The sequence below is a fragment of the Podarcis raffonei genome, chromosome 9 (genome assembly GCF_027172205.1).
Source record: "Podarcis raffonei isolate rPodRaf1 chromosome 9, rPodRaf1.pri, whole genome shotgun sequence".
NCBI lineage: Eukaryota > Metazoa > Chordata > Lepidosauria > Squamata > Lacertidae > Podarcis > Podarcis raffonei.
Window position 1 is genome coordinate 39,562,056 of NC_070610.1, and position 23,178 is coordinate 39,585,233.

The 23,178-nt window shown below is 42.1% G+C and overlaps 1 protein-coding gene across 8 annotated transcripts in view; it reads right to left on the minus strand.

Moving 5' to 3' along the window:
- Window positions 1–23,178, minus strand: part of GRIA2 (glutamate ionotropic receptor AMPA type subunit 2) — a 75,844-nt gene that overhangs the window by 19,233 nt on the left and 33,433 nt on the right. For all 8 annotated transcript variants that reach the window (XR_008332174.1, XM_053403004.1, XM_053402999.1 and 5 more), the window contains exons 3-6: window positions 18,257–18,496; window positions 11,008–11,204; window positions 8,250–8,303; window positions 7,023–7,184 (exon numbers count right to left, since the gene is read on the minus strand). Coding sequence is in view for 7 of the 8 variants with exons in the window: in XM_053403004.1 (XP_053258979.1) it covers window positions 7,023–7,184; window positions 8,250–8,303; window positions 11,008–11,204; window positions 18,257–18,496 (653 nt within the window). In the remaining variant the exon portion in view is untranslated. The remainder of the gene's footprint in view (window positions 1–7,022; window positions 7,185–8,249; window positions 8,304–11,007; window positions 11,205–18,256; window positions 18,497–23,178) is intronic.

A 23,178-nucleotide genomic window follows, 5' to 3' on the forward strand; every position in this document is an offset into this window, starting at 1 on the left:
GAGAGGAGTTTGTGTTTCAGGGCCAATAACGAGATGCCAACCTTTAGTGCAGTTTGAAGATTAACTGTAAAAAATCTAGTTGTAATACAAACAGCCAACAGTAAATACTACTGGGAACATGTACAGAGCGTTTGCTTCATCAGTTTGCACAAAAAAACCCTAAAAGCTATGGCAAGGTCTTATTATGGCACTTGATCTTAAGCTCCTGGTTCAGGCATCATGCCAGGAAATGCCTTTTCCTTGTATAATCTTGTTCCTTGTCATTTTCAGCCTACCAGACCCCTGTCACTGCATCAACTTCCACTAGTATTGGAATCCAGCAGTAGCATGAATGGTGAACATCTGTTTATCCTTTCACCTTAAACAGAAAGGACGTGGGTCAGAAGACTCCTATGGATGAGATGATACATTTCAGGTGGAATGTATCCCGTGGTGAAAAAAATTCCCCACTTGAGTATCTATCTTTGACACCCCCACAGAGGCGTGAACTATCTACTTTGAGCAACTTCCTTTTCTTTCCAGAAAAGCAAAGCCGGCACTATAACGCAATGGGGTGTTTGTGTGCTCAGAAGCATTTACGGCTGCCATCTGCCCTTCTCTCTTGATCATGTATTCATTGATCATGTATGGAGTACAGTATAGATCAAAATTTTCCAAATTTAATCTTTTGCTGGAATGATTTAGCGTTGCTTGCTCGGAGACTAGTCAGTAACTAAATTATGCTAGAGCACACCGCTGAGATAGGCAATTTCTCCTGCTGCTACTGTAATCACTTATATGCGCCCTGAAATAACTGCAGTCTTGAGGCAAATATAAAATGGTTTATGACGCGTATTCCTAGCTAGTATTAATTACAAAACAGTAGGGTGGTTTATTTTCCAGGCCTGTGACCTTTATACAAAGTTAAGTATATGGATGTAATATTTTCATCCCTGTATACACTGATTAATGATTCAAGAACAAAGTGTCAGTATTAAAAAGTGTAGCACAAGGCTCTAGATTTATTCTGTGGTTGCTCTTTCCTATCATTTCCTAATTGCCCAAGTAGATCTCATAGTGTTTTATCCCATTTTCTCAAAACCCTATATGCATCTGCATGGAAATAGGATATTAGCAGAGCTGCAAAAGTAGAAGATGCTCTTGCCCAGTCCCTTGAACTAAGGTTCAACATACTGGTTCGTCTGTGTATTTTAATGAAATGGAGCTGTTTCTAGGCTTCTTGCCAAGTAGTTGCAGCTCATGTCCTTCCCACAGGTGCTCTGTGATGCAACAGCAGAAGTAGTCGTAGGTGTGGTGATGCCGCCACAACTCCTAAGCTGCTGTCAAAGCTTGTGGCTTTAAATTGTGTTTTTGAAAAGGAGGAGGAGAAAGGTCACACTTTAAACACATAACCCACTTCTCCCAAATCATTTCGTGCACATCATAGCTCAATGGCCAAACATTACAGAATGGATAGGACTCTTACCATTGAACTGCATTCTGGCTGGTTACATTCCAGCTATGTCAAAGTTTCTATACACACATAAACCACACAGACCACACACACCCTCCATCCAGGGAAGCAAGAGACATGTTCACAGTTCACAGACCCATTCCAGCCAGGCAAAAGCAATCAAGGAGAAGGACTGGTGTGGTCTGTAGAAAGTCTCAAGGGCCACATAGAGAGGCCTGGAGGACCACATGCTCAAAACAGATTTGCACTAGCGTTTGCTTCAACCTAAGTATGGGCATGCATCTAAGAAGGAGCATATAAATGAAAGGCATTGGAAATTACAGCCCCTGTTTGGGGCAGGGAGGGGTAGAGCAATCTCAGCATCACTTCAGGGTTGTGTGGGGTGGACACAGGGGGAACGTAACACAGCCCAGGGGGAATATGGAAGAGATTGACTGGCTCTTCCCTCCCATCGCCACGTCCTCTTCCTCCACAGGTGCCACTGTCTGCACAGTCCTGGACAGCTGTGGAAGGGAGGGTATTTGCTACTGTAGTCATTTCCAGGCTCTGCTGCAAGCACCAAGAGGGAAGAGAAATAAGACCATGGGATGGGCCAAGGCAGGTTTACCACTGAGGGAACATGTGTCTGATCAGGCTGTGTAAGTCCTATGCCTGATCAGGAGAAATCCTCCCTGCCCACCTTGTCCTGCTCTATTAATACACAGTGGTACCTCAGGTTACATACGTGTAATGGTTATATGGGGTTGCTCGTGCGTACGTTGCCGCCACTCCTGGCTAGGTGGCCTGGTTAAACCTTTCCTGGCTGGACAGCCCTTCACTTCGTGGCTGTTCAGTCGCTGGCAGAATCTGACAGTGGGCGTTTCTTAAACCTTTTCCAACATAAAAGTTGTTTGATGCCCAGTCTCCTCCTACTCTCCCTGCGCGGAAGTCTTCTGCGCAGGGAGGGCGTGGGTAGCGGAGGACCTGTGCTCTCCCCGCTGGTGTCCAGTGAAGAGTCTCTGAGCCTGCTCTCTGCTTCCCCCATTGGCCCCCCTTCATCCCTGGTGTTGCGCTGATTTTCTTCCCCAACAGGAGACCTGCCTTTCTCCCTACTTGGCCCCTCTCCAGCATCGTCGTGGAGCCTCGCCTCCTCCTCTCATTCCGATGGCAGTTCCCTGACAATACGCTTTAGGTTACATACGCTTCAGGTTACAGACTCCGCTAACCCAGAAATATTACCTCGGGTTAAGTACTTTGCTTCAGGATGAGAACAGAAATTGTGCTCCGGCAGCACGGCAGCAGCAGGAGGCCCCATTAGCTAAAGTGGTGCTTCAGGTTAAGAACAGTTTCAGGTTAAGTACGGACCTCCGGAACGAATTAAGTACTTAACCTGAGGTACCACTGTAGTCAGTTTCACAACCCAAAACAAAACAAACAGCAGTGGGGAGGTTGAGTTCAAATTGTTCCAGAATATAAAATAATTAATTAAGGAGTTTAAGATCATACAAAATGTTGCCAGACACCCACTGGGAGCAAAGATGAGAAGCTAGACAATCCCCCCACATCTTTCCAAGAACTTGATTCCCTAAAATACGCAGCTTCCAAACTTTATTTGCCCTTCCTCATTGCAGAACCAATCCCTTCCTCATTTTGAAACACCCTTTCCATCTTTCCATCTTTTTCTGGCTGGCCAGGTCCAAACTCAAATCCCACTTCTTTCATTCCAAAACTCACACAGATAGCAAATTAAATATTTGGAAGAAAGTTTTCAAATGCATCAGGATACTGCAGGTGTGTTGCTGTATCCTGAGAAGTGGCATCCGAAAAACCATTACACTGACGTTGATGTCGTACCTAACATTTGGTCATGATTGTAAAATGGAGGGCAGCACAACCTTTTCACAGATGTAAAAGTCAAAGATGGGGCAAGGGAGGGCCAAACGGATCTGATGCCACTTCCATCAATAAGCATAATATTATCATACTGCTAGTTTACATGGCATGTCCAGTGGAAGAAAATGGCAATAACTGGGGAGGGTAAGCATAAAATTAGTCTGAGAAATCCTGGAGAAAAGAGTCAGAAGTAGTGGCCTTATTAAAAGTGTGAATGAGCCTCGTCTGCATTGCTGAGAGGCAAGAGGTAGCAATACTGGTAAAAAGCATCAATGGAAGGAAATAAGAGAAAGGATATGATGTCACAATCATCCTCCCCTCTCTTAACTTTCCCTTAAAGCATTTTACAGGCAATTCTTTAAAATTTATTTTGCTTGTCTCAGAGGAAGCTGAACCATCCCTACTTCCCTTTCTGCCTCTGACATATTCTTTTGATTGAAGAGGGTTCTAAATCACACATGCTGACAAAATAAATGCTACCTTACATCCTACCTTAAATAAATGCTGCCTTCAGGTAACCTTAAGACTGCAGTAGAGCAAAAAAACAAAAAACAACAACAACAGCAACCTGAAGCAACCATGCACTATAACAAAATTGCTTTTAAATTAATGTAAACTGCTTGGAACATCTGGTTCCCACCATGATTACTGTTAGGCTGTGTTAAAAATGCCTCCACTGAAACAGAAATCTATTGACAAGCAGAGAGCTGAAGTTCTCCATTTTAACAGCTCGCCTTATTTCAAAGGAGATGACATTCTGGCAACTGGCTTTTCAGTCACATTATCCAGGAAAAAAAGTGCTTTACTTGTGCTGCCTTATCTCTTATATTCAGAGACAGAAAATCTGTGGTTGACTCAGAAGGATGTCGTAGATCACTGTACAACGAAGGTGGCAGAGTTTTTAAATCCTGCCTTTTAAAAATTGCTTTGTCTTTAAGATTTTTGTTTTCTTTTATGCCAGTTTTAAAAAATGAGTCTGTTTATATATTGCAACTTGCTTTGAGTTACCGGTACCTTGCAAAGAAGAGCAACCAATACATTTAATAAATAACAACAACAACGTAGGGGCTACCACAGAAAACGCCATTTCCTGGCTCACTCCCCCAGCCCCACACACTCTGAGGGTGGTAGAATTACCAAGAGGGCAACCTCTGCTGAGAGGGTATGTAGGGAAGAACTTGGTCTTTCAGACTTTTGGGGCTTTAGTAATCTAAGGGAGCCCAAACTATGCTGTAGTAGTAAAGCGATGTGCCATCATACGGTGACCTGCACCATCATTGGTTCATTCTGTGCAGGCCACTCTCTGCATAGGCACAGCAGAAGATTGTGCAAACTGGGACCTGTGACATGGCAGACTGAAAATCAATGGACCCTTCTCTCTCTCTCTCTCTCTTTTATCTACAACAACGGAAACAAATTACTATAACACAAGGGACAGAGTCTGCAGGACTTTCATTCCTTTTTCCACCAACGTTTTAAGAAATCAAAGGGGGGTGGTTTGAATCCTGAAAAATATAATGTTAGAAACAAACTCTGAAGACTGTTCTAAATAAATAAATAATACCCCCTTTACAATGCATTTTTTGGGGGGTGTGAATTGGGTTGGAAATGTCTCTTTCCATTTAGTACTATATCTCACATCCTTGTGTTGTAATATGACATACTGATTTATGTCAGTCATATTCTATTGCTTATCATGCTCACAACAGAAAGTGGCCTTGTGTGTTTCCTTGTGGAAATGTACTGAAGGGGAACTGGAGGCAACTTGAGGACAAGTAGTGATTGCTATCAAACGACGAGTCTGAATTGCAAAATATTTCTGGAGCTGTACTTTGGTACTGGGGTGAGGCTGTCATATTTCTGCTTCTCTGTACACACTATATTTTAAAAGCATATTCAAAGCACATTTCTCCCCTCAAAGAATTCTGGGAACTGTAGTGTGTTATGGGTTGCTGGTAACTGTAACTCTGTGAGGAATAAACTGCAGTGCCCAGAATTCTTTTGGTAATGAAATATTCTTGACAGGTATAGTGTTTACAGAGCTTTAGTGACTTGGGATATCAAGGTGGAGCAAGTCGTGCTCTGAGTAGCCTTGCTGTTCGAGGTGAGGCAGATAACCACCTGGTCAGCCTGGTTATGGAACAGATTTCCTAAGACTTCTTGTCTGATTTGATCTTTGTGGTCTTTTCAGCTTCAGGTGAATACCTTTGTGGCCACCAAAGCTTTTAAAATAACTCCTGCAGTCTGGGCACCTCAGGTTTAAAATATCTTTTTCAACTTTGGGGTATGATGTGTTTTGGGTTTGGGTTTTTTAAAACTGTATTTATGCCATTTGTGATGTTGGAGTTTTATTTTTAATTTTGTATTGCAATAGCTTTTTAAATTAATTTATTTGTTGTAAGCTGCCCAGAGATCTCTGTGCTCTGGAGCAGCATAGAAATGTCATAAATAAATAAGCAGTCTCCGTTGCTAGCATTTCATAAATATGCTCTGCACTCCTTTTCATCCAAGTTCTGTGTTGAAGTTGCCCCAGTTTACATAAACTGAATTAAATATGCACATTGGAAATATTTTTCTATTTTTGTAGGAAAATGAACCTACTTCCCAGAACCATTTTGATTCAATAATTTTGAATGTTCTGCCAAAGGTGGGAGGAGGGGGAAAAAAGGTTATGGAAACTGCTTCTGGAAAGACAATGCCTAATTATGTCAGTGGGGCTGAGTGGGGAAGAAAAAGAGCTATACAGAATGCCAAAACTTTCATCCTCTTGTCACCAACAGCTTTCAGAATCTACAGCTCTTCCAAGGCCCCTCCTCTTATGGAAGCTCTTCCGTACAGCAGAGGCTGCCAAGTAAGTGTGGAGGGATGGGAAGGTAGGACTTGCCAGGTGGGACAGAGCTACAGTAATAGCCTTCCACAACTGGTGTCACTACAGCTTACTAGTAGCAGGAGGGGGAAGGCAACTGGGAAATGCAACAGCTACGTACCTGCCTTTAAGCTACCAGCACAAACCATGCAGCACACTGGCAATGGAATTCAATAAATGAATATTCTATTGAACACGTGTGGAATATGAAAATTTAAAAGCAGCACCAGGCGAGAAGCAACTAATATCTAACCACCACAGCTCATACCATCTTTCTCTTTTTCCTTCCCCTTTAATCACTAAATCTTTCTCACAGTGTTGAGGTTCTTCTATTTTAAGGCACAGATATGACATACCTTCCCTTGGGCCATTACGCCTTCTCAGTCTGAGACATGTATATAAAATTAAATTCTATCGAATTCTGATTCAGTCAAGGCTGCTGGTGTCTTTCGCATCACAGAAAGTAATGGACCTGCTTTAGGACATTAGCAAAGAAGACTATTTTCATCAGTGACTTCTGTTATGAAGGAGTTATTGCTTTTATTTCATATGAATTCTGGGCACAGTAGTTTATTTTTCACAGAAATGTGACACAACCACTGCTGTCCTTTGACTCTGCCACATGGGATACTTGTTCATGCAACTGATGAAGTGGGCAGTAGTCTGTGAGAGCTAATGCCTCATCAAAATTATTCCACAGGTTTATCAATTTTTTCTAGAAAAGATTCACAAAGCTGTTCTTCTAGAATTCATTATTAGTGTGACAACTACGACAACAAACACTTCTTTCCCACAGTATACCCTAGACCAAGTGTATTAGCAAAAGTGTACCTTGATTGTACTAGTATGTGCTCCTGGATATTCTTTTTCTTCCAATGTTGACCAGCGCTGTATAAATTTTGACACCAGGGGATCATCATAGTCTACTATCTGAAAACCTGATACGTTGGCTCCTCCAAACTGTATTTTTGATAAGTCTCCATCAGTAAATCCCTAGGCATTGAACACATTGGTCAATTGGCCAGTTATTCAACTTTTCTGTCATATTTTAGTAAGAAAAACATTAACACTAAAAGGTTCACATACACATTTGACTCATAAAACTTTTCCTCACGTAAGGGTTTTCAACAAAAATTACTCTTTTCAACAAAAATTACTGCAGACTTCCAAGAGTTACATTGGCTGTCTGCCTGCCTTGTCATTTACCTTTAAGAGCTCAGGGAAATAGAGACTGTGTCATTCAGGGAATGCTTTGGTCTTCAGGAGTAGATTTTTGTGAGGAAGAACTGCTGTGAGAAGGAAGCACCTGTAGTCTATGCATGTTCAGAAGGCCCTTTGCATCATATTTTTTGACTGTCAGAAGTAACAGTAACCTTATTGATCCCTTTATGATTTATCAGTAATTCTTAAAAAAGAACAAGAAGGTCTCGGGCTCATGGTACCTTCTCTGACATGACCACTCAATGCACAAATGTCATAGGAAAGCGCAGGATCGTGCATCATGTCAGAAATAGGACCAGCAGGCATATTCCTGATCCCTGATATCCATGTGGAATAAACCCATGTAAAATAATGGGCTACAGTAAATGGGCTAGAAGAGGAATATGAGAAGAGGTGGGTGAGTAAGAGGAATGGGCAAGGCAGAGTGGGAAAACTGGCTTGTTAGATAGGGGGATCAGTGGCGTAGCGTGGGTTGTCAGCACCCGGGGCAAGGCAAGTAATTTGCGCCCCCTAACCCGTGGATTTGCACCCCCTAACCCTAACCCCCAGACGTTGCGCCCGGTGCGGCTGGCCCCCCCTGCACCCCCCACACTACGCCACTGAGGGGGATGTCATTTCACGCAATTCTGATATGATCCATGGATACCTCCTCTACTTCAAATTATTGAACAGCTCTATAAGATGTTTTCCAGACAGCAATCTAGTCTGTCAGTGAACTATATCATATAAAATTACCCCAAAAACCAGACAGACAGACAAACAAAAACAAAAAAACAACAACAACCCACTTTAATATCTGAAAGCTAAGTTGTGGTTATTAGTATTAAATTAACTTACCAAATTTGCAATGATGTAGTGGTATCCATTTACATGCTTGCCAATTGTAATAACCTGCAAGAGAAATATACAACTTATCTGATTAGGAAAATGGCACATATACTAGAAGAAACACTTCATAAAATAATGTGGGGTTAATTATGGATTACACTGGAAAATATATGGTTCTGCGCTGAATCTTTTGAAGGCTTTGTGGAGGGCATTTTTTGGGGTGGGGAAACCCAACAAGATCTCAAATAGGGCAGGACGTATTACAAATTCCAAATATATATATTTGTATTATATATATATTGCTTGTTTTCAATAAGGCCTGTGCTTTCCTTTGTCACTGAACAAGGTGGCTGTGGGATCTTTATTGTTGTTAATGCAGTGTTAATCACAATTAACGGCAGCAGTGCAAAACTCTCAGCATGCCAGGTTCCAATTGGACAGTACTTTCTAAAATGTCCAGCCAGCCTCCTTCTCACAAGGCCTATTCTCAGGGTTCCTATGAATGCTGAAGAGAACACCTCTTCATTTCACAAGGTGGTGAATGGCCCTGCAAAACTGGGAGCAATTCTGTATGTAACTCCTATACATGTATATACCCGCTGAGTTTAATGGGGCTTACTCCAATGTGAGTATAAAATGGCAGCCGATACCCAATGAACTATCCAGTGAAGACTAAGTATGCTCAGTGGCCTTGTTGAGGATCAGTGAATTGGCCTGACTGAGCTCCTTAAAGCTTATATTATCCCTGGGAGAGAGCAAACCTGACCCAGGAGTGGATCTACTATGAAACAAATGAAGCTTAAGCTTCAGGGCCTCTAATCCCAGAGGGTCCCAGAAGCGACTTTAGTCCACATTGCTTAAAACAATTAGGTCTGGTAGACCCAATTTGAGCCACACAGCTCAAGTGAATTAATTTTTTGTTGTATATATCTCAACAATCCCAAAATTTGAAAGCCAAAAGCACAAATGTTGTAAAGGTAGAGTGTCGCGGTACAGCACTTTGAAGCAAAATCTGAGGTGTAGTACTTAATTTTTTTAAAAAAACAATATTATGCTGATCTGTCATAGAACAACCCCCTTGAAGAAGATGACAGTGGTTATCCAGACCTTGTTGCTAGTTGTGAAGGGGCCCCCATGACAGTTCAAGCTTCAGGGCCCCCAAAATGTAGGACTGCCACTGACCTATAGGGTGCCTGACTGACCAGTAGAAAAGCAGTCCTGGCATTGGGCCAGGATACAATGAAACATTTTGGTCACATTGATAGTATACAGTTAAAGCACATTTAAAACACATGGCTCCCTCCAAATAATCCTGGGCGCTGTAGTTTGTTAGGGGTGACGGGAATTTTTCAGGATTCTTCATGGGGGAGTAATGTGTTATAACTATATGGTGTGGGTATGACATTGCAATTCCCACAAGTATGCTATGTTGTTCATATATGGTGCTAACACCAGGGCTAGCCATTCTATATCTGTCTTAGAATCACAGAACTGTAGCATTGGAAAGGACCCTGAGGATCATCTGGTCCAACCCCCAGCAACACAGGGATATGCAGCTGTCCCATACGGGGATTCAACCTGCAGCCTTGGCGTTATCAGCGCCACACTCTAACCAACTGGGCTTTGATATCTCTTCTGTGCCCTGTGTTACAGAAGCATTATTGCATTATTCACAGGTTCAAAAATAGAATGAGCCAACTACTAGCCTTCCCTAGGGAAAAAAAAAACCACAGCTACTGTTATGGAAGAAGTACAACCTGTTCTGCAATCAGCTAAAGAACTTGGGGTCTGTTTTTCCCCTCTTCTGATTTAGTCCTATAAATGTCAACAGAGCTAAACAGGCTACACTCCAAGTACTTCAAGTTAACTAGGTAGTATAGATCAGACTGAGTATCTTTTAATTTACCATTGATCAAACCAAAGCCTCCACGTTTCATTTCAGGTATCATCCTTTTAATCTTCTCTGATGGTCAGAAGTACATCATAGGCGTCTTATAGAGGACTTCATTTGATGAAGTGCCAAAATGAAAAGGTCTTGCTTTGAGAAATGATGGAAGCAAGGCATTCTACCTAAAGCCTTCAGCCCACAGATTCACTTTCCACACCAGCTCAAAAGCATTTCAATCTGCTCAGCTCCAGGTGAGTAACAGAGCAATTCTAATCCCAGCCAGGTAGAAGTGGGAAGCGACAGAGTGGAGCAGCCACTGCTGCATCTACAGCCCCATCACTCACAGCACAGAGCAGCTAAAACCCTCCTTCACACCAGCCTGGATCTGGTGTGATAATTGGACCCAGATTGGGCTCAATGCCAGCAGGTGATGGCAGTGGGGCCAGTTTATAACCAGCGGAGTCCAGGCCAGCTAAGCCCTTCCTGCTCTCTGCCCCTGGCAGAACAGCCAAGGATCTAAAGCCAAGGGTGGGAATCAGCAATTTCCTCTAATCCAGGTGTAAGTGAAAGCACCATGTGCTCATACATGGACCCTTTGGATCCAAGTTACTGTGAAAATGAGAACTCTGCATTAAACACCGAGAGCATTTATTAACCACAATAGAAATTTGATTTCTAAAAAATCTGATGAACTGGATTTTCTGCTCCATGCACCAGCGTGATCAGAATGTTCTTGTCATTGCCGAAGTATGCAAAAAAAGAATGCAATTTTATTACCAACGCTGGACCCAACACAAATAAATTGTGATGATAAATCATGATGGGAGCATTTCATATATGCTTACACTGTTAGGCATTAAAAAATAGAGGGAAGCAAACCTGGTCTACAATGTCGTTGACTTTATCCCGTTCACAGTCGAGAATGACTCGCCTTTCTCTTTTTACCTCCAGATCCCGAAACAATGAGCGGTATGTTTCATCTTTTCTGTCATTATTAATGTTGCCCACATTTATAGCAGTCACTTGCCATTTCTTTTCAGCTGCAGTGTCCAGTACAGCTTGTAGTGTCGACAAACCTGGTAAGATAGAAAAATACAATAAAGACTCAACCCCAGATGCATGGCTCTTAGGTTAATTTATTTCCAGGATAGCTCAACAACTAGCTCAGCAAACCAGAATCCCCATTTTTTAAAAAAAAAATAAACCAGTGTAACAATAGCCACACCTTTCTTAGATCCCTAGGAATTTCTGTGCAGTGAAGATGTGAGCTCCTATAACAACATCCATTTGTTTGCACTACAGGTTCATTTTGGAAGAGATTTTATCATTTCTAGGAAGAAGAGTTTCTATGCTACCGTGGGGCATCGTCTTTTGAAAAAGGGCCTGTCAGGAGAAAAAATAATACAGCTACACCCACTGAATCAATAACTAAATGCTACTGAGTTGTTTTTTTTTTGCTTTTGGGCTTGAGAGACAACACATTTAAAGCCTTCTCTTTAAGTTCTGTAAGACTAGTAATAGCTTCTGGAACGTCTAGTAGGCTGGGGAAGAGGACTCACCATCACTGCTCCTCCCAGCACTTTCTCGGAGGTGGGCGGGGTGCCAACTGCAAATTGGTTAGGAGATCCCAGCCCTTCTGAACTGCATTTATTTTTTTTGATTGATTGATTTTATGTGAACTTTGTTGAATTTTTGATTTTTATCCCATTTTAACCATTTTCTCTCTCCCCCCCTCAACTAAAATCCCCCCGAAAGTGTTTTTTGTAAGCCACTTTGAGCACAATTCAGTGTGGAAAGGCAGCACTAAACTAAAGCTCTGTCTCTTTCTTTTGTTTCTTCTCTCTCACGCATCACCAAGATATGGATATGGGGCAATAAATTGGATTTGTTTATGGGACCATGAGAGCATCAGAAGAGTATGCTGGATCAAGCCAATGGCCCATCAAATCCAGCATCCTGTTCTCACAGTGGCCAATCAGATGCCTGTGGGAAATCAGCAAGCATTTCTGGAGCACAAGGGCACTCTTCCCTCCTGTGGTTTCCAGCAACTGGCATTGAGAAGCATTGCTGCCTCCAGCTGTGGAAGCAGAGCACAGCCAGCATGGCTAGTAGCCATTGATAGCCATCTCCTTCGTGAAATTGTCTAATCCTCTTTTCAAGCCATCTAGGTTGCTGGGCATCATTGTCTCTTGTGGAAGTGAGTTCCACTATTTAACTATGCACTGTGTGAAGAAGTTCTGTATTTTCTCTTTACTGGATCTTCCAGCATTCACTTTCATTGGATGTCCATGAGCTATGAGCTTTTCTCTCTTCGCCTTCTCTATGCCATGCACCATTTTATGTACTTCTCGTCTTCCTCTAACTAAAAAGTCCCAAATGCGGCAACATTTCCTCATTCAGGTTTTCTTACTTGGAAACTTTTTCAGCTCTACAATATCCTTTTTGACGTGATGCAACTAGAGCTGTACACAATATTCCAAGGGTGGCCGCAGTTTTATGATATCAGCGGGACGCGGGTGGCGCTGTGGGTTAAAGCCTCAGCACCTAGGACTTGCCGATCGAAAGGTCGACGGTTCGAATCCCCGCGGCGGGGTGCGCTCCCGTCGTTCGGTCCCAGCGCCTGCCAACCTAGCAGCTCGAAAGCACCCTAGGGTGCAAGTAGATAAATAGGGACCGCTTACTGGCGGGAAGGTAAACGGCGTTCCGTGTGCTGCACTGGCTCGCCAGATGCAGCTTGTCACGCTGGCCACGTGACCCGGAAGTGTCTGCGGACAGCGCTGGTTCCCGGCCTATAGAGTGAGATGAGCGCACAACCCTAGAGTCTGGCAAGACTGGCCCGAACGGGCAGGGGTACCTTTACCTTTACCTTTATGATATCAGCAGTTTTATTTTATTTTATTTTAAACATTAGGAAGAACTTCCTGACAGTAAGAGCTGTTTGACAGTGGAATTTGCTGCCAAGGAGTGTGGTGGAGTCTCCTTCTTTGGAGGTCTTTAAGCAGAGGCTTGACAACCATATGTCAGGAGTGCTCTGATGGTGTTTCCTGCTTGGCAGGGGGTTGGACTCGATGGCCCTTGTGGTCTCTTCCAACTCTATGATTCTATGATTCTATGATTTTCAATTCCTAATGATCCCTATCATTAAATTTGCCTTTTGTTCCAGCTGCTGCACACTGGGTCAACCTCTGCATTGAGCTACTATGACCCCAAGGTTTTGTTTTTAGTCCATCATTACCAGTTCAGATCCCAGACCCTAGTCCAACACTCTAGCCTCTTGCTTTTGCAGACCCTCCAAGTGTCCCTATTTTCCAGGGACATCCCTGATTTAGAGAAGCCATCCCAGTTTCTGATTTGATTCTGGAAGGTCCTGCTTTTCCTTAGGACATCCCTATTTTCATTGGATAATTGTTGGAGGGTGTGGTAGGGTGTCCTTATTTTCACTGGGATATGGAGTTATCTGACCCCCCAAGCTGTCTGAAGGCAATCTTGCATATGGAAGCATTTTTAAATATTTTAAATGTTTACTGTTTTATTGTCTTTTTAATATATGTTGGAAGCTGCCCAGAGAGGCTGGGGAAACCCAGTAAGATGTGTGGGGTATAAATTATCATTATGGAATGGGATATCCTTATTTTCATTGGAGAAATGTTGGAGGGTATGCTTTTGGCATCAGTTTCTATGTGCAGGCAGAGTTGAGTGGCTGCTCAGCCCCACTCTAATCTTCCCCTTGCTCTTTTTAAACTTTTTCTTGTGTGTTCTGTGTTACACAATCCCTGATTACCTACAATACATAGAAAAAGAAAAGGCCGTGGATCAAAATGCTGAAAAAACTAAAACCCAGGCTATCCTGCAGTGCAGCTACAGTTTTAGAGAGCAGAAGTATTGCAAAGTAACCTTTGAAGAAGCTAGCAAATTGTTCCGCTTGTTAAACACTATAGAAAATGTCAAAAGGGCCAATGTAATCGAACAAGTTAATTACTTCTGGAGTGTGGAGAGGACCCCCTAAGGTTTTTAAAAATTCCTTGTACTGTATATGGTTCCTGCTACTACTGCACATGTCCATGTTGACACTATACTATCCAAAGTGGTGGATTGAGCGGAACAGGGAATCTAATATAATGAGCCTCCTTTCTAATATGTTAAATGTTGAGCTCCTAATTTGGAACAAGGGAAAACACTCCTGAACTTCAAGTGCCCATAATGAGACTGCCTGGTGAGGACAGTAATCTGTCAAAGGGGATGAGGAAATTATGTGAAATGTCAGAGTGATGTTTTAGTTCCATAAATAAATAAATAAATAAATAACCAGAGGAATCAATTGTACCATGGAATCTCTAAAATCCTACTTTTCCATCAGAGATCCTGACTGCTATCCCCAGCTGCTAAAGATAAGAAAAAAGGACTCTATAGAAAATGTTCAGTACAAAAACATGACTGACAGCTTAACAGGCAGTTATGGACCTAAAAATGGGCAAAATTTGCAAAAATGGGACCAAAGTCTGAGAATTTGAGCTTTCATGTTTTGAAAAGATTCCAGGTCTCAAGGTTTTGAAATGCCTGTAAACATCCAAACATGGACCACAAATAAAGGTTTAAGTAAGTACACTGAAACATTATAGGGATGTGTTCAAGGTGCTTTCTTACATGCCAAATTGCTTCTCTCCTAAAAACACTATTTTGAGTAAGGAATACATCTGGAATCTGACTAAAATAAACCTTTAACAAAAATTCTATCCCACTTATTTTTCCAGAGACTCAAGGTATTTAAAAAAGAGTAATAATAACAAAGTAAAACAAATACAGTCCCTTAAAAAATGATAACATAGTTACACTTACATTAATGAGTTAACAATGCCAACCTAGTTAACAAATTCCAGCAGTACAAAAATAATCATATTTAGACAAAGTCTTTGTTTTTACAAAGCCAGGCTTTACCAAGCACCTGAATCAATAAATTCATTTGCCAAGAACCCTTGGTTCATCCCCCAAATTTCAAAAATTATCTCTGCTTGCACCCTGCTGCACCTTCTGTGTTTATTTTGCAGAGGTTTATCTTCCTTTCGCTTCTTTTCCTTTGTCTCCTATTAGACAGGTCCATTAAAAGTAATTATTGCCAATTAAAAATTTTCATCTGTCCAATTCTTAAAATATTTGTGTCTCTTCAGTTCTAACGCCTTTAACAGGTAAATCCAGCATTTCTGGTTTGTCCCAGTTAATGAGATTTATTTTCTTCTAGGAGGCTGAAAACAAGAGACATAAGTTTCTGGCACTTGTACAAGCCTTTTTAGTGTGACAGCCGGCCAAAATGTGTGTCAAGGGCCCTTTAAAAGTGTCTTATAGCTTGGCAAAGCTCTTTAATGAGGCAATGAAGCATTTTGGGAATTGTAGTTCCCAAAGGTGAGCTTGCAAAATAAACAGGGGCATAAACTTCCTTCCTCCCACAAGGCAGCTACTTGTGTGTGTGAATGCAAAAAGAGGCTATATGAGCGGAACTAGACGTTACAAGCAAACTGATGCAATTCAACCCATGGGCCCCTTAAAAAAACAACAACAACCCAAACCAGAACACCAACTTCGAAGGAGGTGACATGAAGCTGAAAAGTGTGCATGTATGCCCCACTTGACACTTTTCCATTGCCAAACTCCTCTAAGTAGTTTCCCTCGACTATAGCCTTCCAGATGTGTGTCTCTAATAGGGGAAAGCAGCTGTGTTGGGGAGGGAGCAGACTAAAAATCTTGGAAAAAAACCAGTGCGCTCTCTCTCTCTCTCTCTCTCTCTCTCTCTCTCTCACACACACACACACACACACACAGACCTTTCTTCACCCATCACTTTTTTTGCAAGATATTTAGTGTGGGAAAAGACAATTTGAATTAGACCCAGCTTGTACTTGTGCATAATGTATCATTCAGCCCTAAATAAAGACGAAGCTTGTAAAATGGCTTTCAGGGATATTTACAGGAAGAACGGAGACAATAGAGACTAGTTAAATGTCACTTTGCAGTGTTGCAAGCAAGCCTATCAAGATAAGAACTTTCCAGGATAAGAACTTTCACTTCCCTATGCCTCAGTTTCCACAACAGAAAAATATAATACATGAGCAACAGAACGAATCCAAGCCATAACTCACTGGTGCTTCTGCAGTAGTTTAATGTCACAATATTGTCAAAAACAATTCCTCTTAAATGGTCTTGTAAGCAGAATGGCTTCATTTCTGCAGAATCATTAGTGGCCTGTGCAATCTATGGTTAGAAGGCTTTCGTAAACACCAAAAGACCCTGAACACTTTTGTATGAGAAAGTCAAAAGTTTCCCCAAGAGGATGAACTGTTAATGCTCATGGTATTTTCTCTAAATATATGCTAATTTAAATTTGCTAGTTGATTAACTTTGATTCAAATCTTTAAAAATAGATCTGAATAGTATAAAAGAAATAAATAACTCACTCACCTACTTAGTGCTGTTTAAGACAGGCTACATTTTAGGACACCATACCAGTTGCAATACATCCCATTCCCTTTACATTGTTGTTGTTTAGTCGTTTAGTTGTGTCCGACTCTTCGTGACCCCATGGACCAGAGCACACCAGGCACTCCTGTCTTCCACAGCCTCCCGCGGTTTGGTGAAACTCATGTTAGTAGCTTCGAGAGCACTGTCCTAATCAGCCATAATTATTCCCTGCCTCCCTGGTCTCACTTCTCATGCTGAAGTAGATAGTACCTCTATGTATGCATATTGGAGGACAACGCTCCCTTTCAGGGACAGCTCCTTACTGAGCACCTTACACAAGGGATCAGGACAAGCAGAGCGGGCTGCTGCTTGAAGGAAATCAGAAATGCTTTTATACATAAGTACTCTTTTCAGAGTCTAAACTGAACTGACCATAGCTTCAGCAAGTCAGGAACAATCATCAGATCCACACTCTCTCTCCAGCCCCCAATGCTTCCAGCCTTCCCTGGTACACCAGGCTAGTTAGCTTTCCCCTAAAACCCTAATACTAATAAAACACTAGTAGTATTAAACCCTAACATGAATAAATCTGCAATCCCCAGGTAAATTGAAATGCAGATTCTTAATCTTAAGCCACAGCATAGCAAGATGAAAATACATATCCAAACTGGATCTGTATGTGACACTCCCATTCCTTGGCAAACAATGCCTGCCTTCCTCACAAGGCACAACTTGGTCTTTTCCTGTGTAAAGCACAGGATAAACATGGTCTCTACCCCCAGTCTAATGTCATGTTCTAGAGATGCAGGTGCAGTGGGTGGCTTGGGGCAACAGCCCAGGGAATGGTTGGACGGATAAGTCATAACCTGTGAAGGGTACCTACACAAGGAGAACTGCAGTAAGAGGTCCACTTGAGCTGGACAAGGCTTTTCACCTTGATACCACCTACAAACATTGAACAGGGGTATCTGACTTTGCAAGTGTCCCTACCTGACACCTCTAACTGCAACGCAGCAGGAAAGGGGAAGGAGAAACTTTAACAGCAGATTATTGCACACTTTTTTTACCTTTTTGCCTAGGTTCCCCCACAGACATCTTTTAAAAACATTTTTCTCCCATTAAAAATGCTCTTAGAGTGAGGGAGTTGCAGTGAACTTTCTTCATTTAACAAAACACTGCCACAGCTTTCCACAGGGATAACTACAAATAAAATTCAATAAGGTTCCAGCTAGTAATATTTTCCATCTTGGTATAGATCGGCGGATGATATGCACCGGGAGCCTACATGACAACTGACCCAGTTTCCCTAGGGAAATTCATACTGTGAAAACCATTACTTTTAAGTGAAAGTCATCTATTACTCTCAAAGGACTGGTTCTAACATAATATTTTCCTCTGCAGGAGTCCTTTTGAAATGACTTGTAGAGATGCACCCATTGATTTATTTATTTTTCCAGGAAGAAAGAAAAAAGACGCATAAACAATGTCTTAGATCCAGGTGGCAGTTCAGTCTGCTACTTACTATATTACAGCAGTCACATTTTCTCCTTAAGCACCCAAGGCCAGAACTTACAAACCTGTTCTTTTCTGTTATACTTGGCACTCTCGGGCTCCTACATCATTTCAGTTAGGTTTGTGGTTCAAAATTAATTTCTGTAAGTTATGAAGAACACCTTACCTCTGTCACTGTCATAGAGATATGCAAACTTGGTCCACTGGTAATATTCAATCAAGCTCAGAAGTGCTCCCTTGAGGTCTGGCCTCATCTGGATGACAAATGGGTGTGTTCCATCTGTTGGGAAGCTGGGTGTTATGAAGGAGACATGAAGTGTTCCACAAAATGATGTGATGGTATTTACAGACTTCTTGTCATAAAATCCAAAAATAGCAAAGACTCCTCTTGAAAACTGGGAGCAAACTGGGAGAAACAAGCAAAAAGAAAAGATTTTAGAACGTGAAACTGATCTGCATTTTTTAAAATAGAAAAATGTACAATTGCCCCCACACCTACAAAGAAGACTTTTAAGACATTGGGAGAATGGTTGTATTTATTAACATTACAAAATCAGATGAACAGCAAGCCAGATATACCAGATCAACCAAATTCAGAATGTAAGGTCAGGTGAGAAGGGATTGGCTGAGACTGATCAGCAGTTTTGCCAAGAAACTGAAGGTATTCAAACAAATCCCTGTAAGAAGTTTCCTCTTTATATCCCCAAATACTTCCATGTTTTCTTCAGCGTCATCCTGATTAATGCCACACATATATGGTGTCTCTATGATATGTACATGACATCAATAAGGGTGGCACTGATGCTTAGGCAAGATCAAGAAGTTCAGCTCCAGGTAACCAAAGATAACTGTTGTCTAAGCAGACATGAAACTGAAAGGCATGCATTTGTGAAGCTTGCAACTTCATCAAAGACATTAGAAAAACTGAAATTTCAGTTAACATTCCTTACTCTACTTACCCGACATAAACTAATTTGCCCTCAATACTGAAGTTTGTTTGTTAGTTTGTTTGATGATGATGATGATGATGATGATGATCATCTACCTGGAAAAACATTTGACATATTTTGTCCACATTGTTCCTTATTATTGTAGCACACTTCTAATTTAAATGTGTGCTATTCATTTAAAGGGATACAGGTGGCGCTGTGGATTAAACCACAGAGCCTAGGACTTGCTGATCAGAAGGTTGGCGGTTTGAATCCCCACGACGGGGTGAGCTCCCGTTGCTCGGTCCCTGCTCCTGCCAACCTACCTGTTCGAAAGCACGTCAAAGTGCAAGTAGATAAATAGGTACCACTCCGGCGGAAAGGTAAACGGTGTTTCCGTGCGCTGCTCTGGTCCGCCAGAAGCGGCTTAGTCATGCTGGCCACATGACCCGGAAGCTGTATGCCGGCTCCCTTGGCCAATAAATCGAGATGAGTGCTGCAACCCCAGAGTCGGCCACGAGTGGACCTAATGGTCAGGGGTCCCTTTACCTTTACCTATTCATTTTAAACTATCTTTAGATGTGGCTTGTGAAATGGTTTGATGGGTGACTACTGCCTTCCTCCCTGATCTGCCACAGAATGGGAGGGGGGAGAGAAACTGACTTCTGTGTAAGGTAGCATGTAGTCTGATCCCAAGGTGCATCCACCCTCCCTCTGCTATTTAGTCATCTTTCCAATAAAGACCACATGTCTTGAGTCCAAATTAGCCATTCACCTTTAGTGACACTTGGGAAAGCGTCAAATCTGATTGACCCCAGAGTTTCCGTACCATCATTACATCCAGGATATGATTCTTAATTGGCTAGGATCACTTAAGAAAGAATGGAACAGAGGTTTTTAAATGGCCACTCAAGTGAAAGGAAGGAAATGACTATGAACAAACATTCACAAAAAGTTGAATTTAGGATTTTACAAGACTTTCTGACTTCCCTACTTGAAATCGCTGCATTTGAACAAAAAATGTTACCTAGAGAACACATGGCTGATCCATAGCAAACACTTTCTTCCTACTTTCTTTGATCCCAATTGACTCTATTAGGTATTATTTACATGTTCTCTTTTTAGCTTTGCATTGCCTCTTGTGGACTAGCTGATGTTGTGCTATAAAGCCTTTAAGCAACTACAACTATTATTTCTATGCATTTATGGAGAAATACTGGTTCACACTAATGCAAAGGACATAAAAACACAAGAGGAGCAGTCTAAGCACTGCACTTTGTGTTCTAATGCTCTGTTTCATTAAACTTTTAATATCAGCATTATAGGACTCAGCAGAAGAAGGTCCTTCTCCATGGCACCTCAGGTCATGGAGCAAGAAGAATAATCTCCTGGGTGTAAATAGAGTGCTGATTGTTTCATTTTTATTACCATCTCAGACAATAAAAGCCTAAAACAATGCTGATCGTTAAAGCCTGGGTGAACTATCCCATCTTTTTGGGTCATTCTCTTCAATGACTCTGCAAATGCAGCTTGTTTTCAAGGTGCTATACAGTCCATAGTTTTATTTACTAATTGGAAAAAAAGTGGACACAATGGTTAAAAAATACTTCTGGTTTAAAATCTTGCTGCCACCACATGCCCTGATGACTTTTCATCTCTCAGGTAGAGACACTGTTTGTCTAATCAAACTCAGCGGAGCCCCCTAGAGAATGCAGGGACCCTATGTCTCTGTTTTCCTCTGTTGGTTGGCCACACCAAAATGCGATGGCATGTGAAGAACCAACACTGAAAGCATGTCCTATGCACTTAAATGGTGCACACCCCAGACATTTCCCCACCAAACTGGCTTACCCCCTCACTGAGCTACAATTTCCAGCATACTTAACAAGCTACGGTTCTCATAAATCATTTTTTTGGTCACTCAGAGGAGAAGATGGTGAAATGCAAACAGGGGACACAGAAAGTGCTGTACTCCTCAATGCCTTCTTTGCCTCAGTCTTCTCCGATAAAGAAAACAATGCCCGACCTGAAGAATTTGGAGCAAAGGATTCAGCAGAGGAAACACAACCCAGAATAACTAAGGAGATAGTACAAGAATACTTGGCTAGTCTAGATGTATTCAAGTCTCCAGGGCCAGATGAACTGCATCCAAGAGTATTAAAAGAACTGGCAGATGTGATCTCAGAACCACTGGCAGTCATCTTTGAGAATTCCTGGAGAACAGGCGAAGTCCCGGCAGACTGGAGGAGGGCAAATGTTGTCCCTATTTTCAAAAAGGGGAAAAGAGAGGACCCAAATAATTACCGCCCAGTCAGTCTGACATCAATACCAGGGAAGATTCTGGAGCAGATCATTAAGCAAACAGTCTGTGAGCACCTAGAAAGGAATGCTGTGATCACCAATAGTCAGCATGGATTTCTGAAAAATAAGTCATGTCAGACTAACCTGATCTCGTTTTTTGACAGAATTACAAGCCTGGTAGATGAAGGGAACACAGCGGATGTAGCCTACCTTGATTTCAGCAAGGGATTTGACAAGGTGCCCCATGATATTCTTGTAAAGAAGCTGGTAAAATGCGGTCTTGACTATGCTACCACTCAGTGGATTTGTAACTGGCTGACTGACCGAACCCAAAGGGTGCTCATCAATGGTTCCTCTTCATCCTGGAGAAGAGTGACTAGTGGGGTGCCGCAGGGTTCTGTCTTGGGCCCGGTCTTATTCAACATCTTTATCAACGACTTGGATGATGGACTCAAGGGCATCCTGATCAAATTTGCAGATGACACCAAACTGGGAGGGGTGGCTAACACCCCAGAGGACAGGATCACACTTCAAAACGACCTTGACAGATTAGAGAACTGGGCCAAAACAAACAAGATGAATTTTAACAGGGAGAAATGTAAAGTATTGCACTTGGGCAAAAAAAATGAGAGGCACAAATACAAGATGGGTGACACCTGACTTGAGAGCAGTACATGTGAAAAGGATCTAGGAGTCTTGGTTGACCACAAACTTGACATGAGCCAACAGTGTGACGTGGCAGCTAAAAAAGCCAATGCAATTCTGGGCTGCATCAATAGGAGTATAGCATCTAGATCAAGGGAAGTAATAGTGCCACTGTATTCTGCTCTGGTCAGACCTCACCTGGAGTACTGTGTCCAGTTCTGGGCACCACAGTTCAAGAAGGACACTGATAAACTGGAACGTGTCCAGAGGAGGGCAACCAAAATGGTCAAAGGCCTGGAAACGATGCCTTATGAGGAACGGCTAAGGGAGCTGGGCATGTTTAGCCTGGAGAAGAGGAGGTTAAGGGGTGATATGATAGCCATGTTCAAATATATAAAAGGATGTCACATAGAGGAGGGAGAAAGGTTGTTTTCTGCTGCTCCAGAGAAGCGGACACAGAGCAATGGATCCAGACTACAAGAAAGAAGATTCCACCTAAACATTAGGAAGAACTTCCTGACAGTAAGAGCTGTTCGACAGTGGAATTTGCTGCCAAGGAGTGTGGTGGAGTCTCCTTCTTTGGAGGTCTTTAAGCAGAGGCTTGACAACCATATGTCAGGAGTGCTCTGATGGTGTTTCCTGCTTGGCAGGGGGTTGGACTCGATGGCCCTTGTGGTCTCTTCCAACTCTATGATTCTATGATTCTATGACCAAACCAATGGTTAGCAAGACTGTTCTGTTGTGCAATAGATTTTCTAAATAAGCCGGGTCTCTGCTGGGTACTTTGCTTTGATTTTCTCTTAGTTGTATTTTTATTTAAAAGTTTGCTCCCTCACCTGGGCAAGAACCAGTGGTTTAGAAGTAAACCCTTACCACGCACCCATGTGGATAGCACGATCTAGAATCAATCTAGATTGAAGGCAGCGTGTTCTGGATGGAGATAAATGACACTTGTGGTACAAATAATAAAGCTCCTTCCCATCTGCGTTTTCCTCACAAAATAACTAGACAATCATCACAAGGATTAGTTTCTATATATGAAGATTGTAGAGGTTTTATATGAGACTTTTCTAAGCAAAGTATATCCTGAGCCTTCAGGGTCTGCCAGCCTAGGCACATGCTGTGCTGCTGCTTTAAAACTGGGACTGATCAAGTGTTGAGTTTTCCCTGCCGCAGGGCTTTGTAAATCATGGTTTTCCCAGTGAAACTGTGA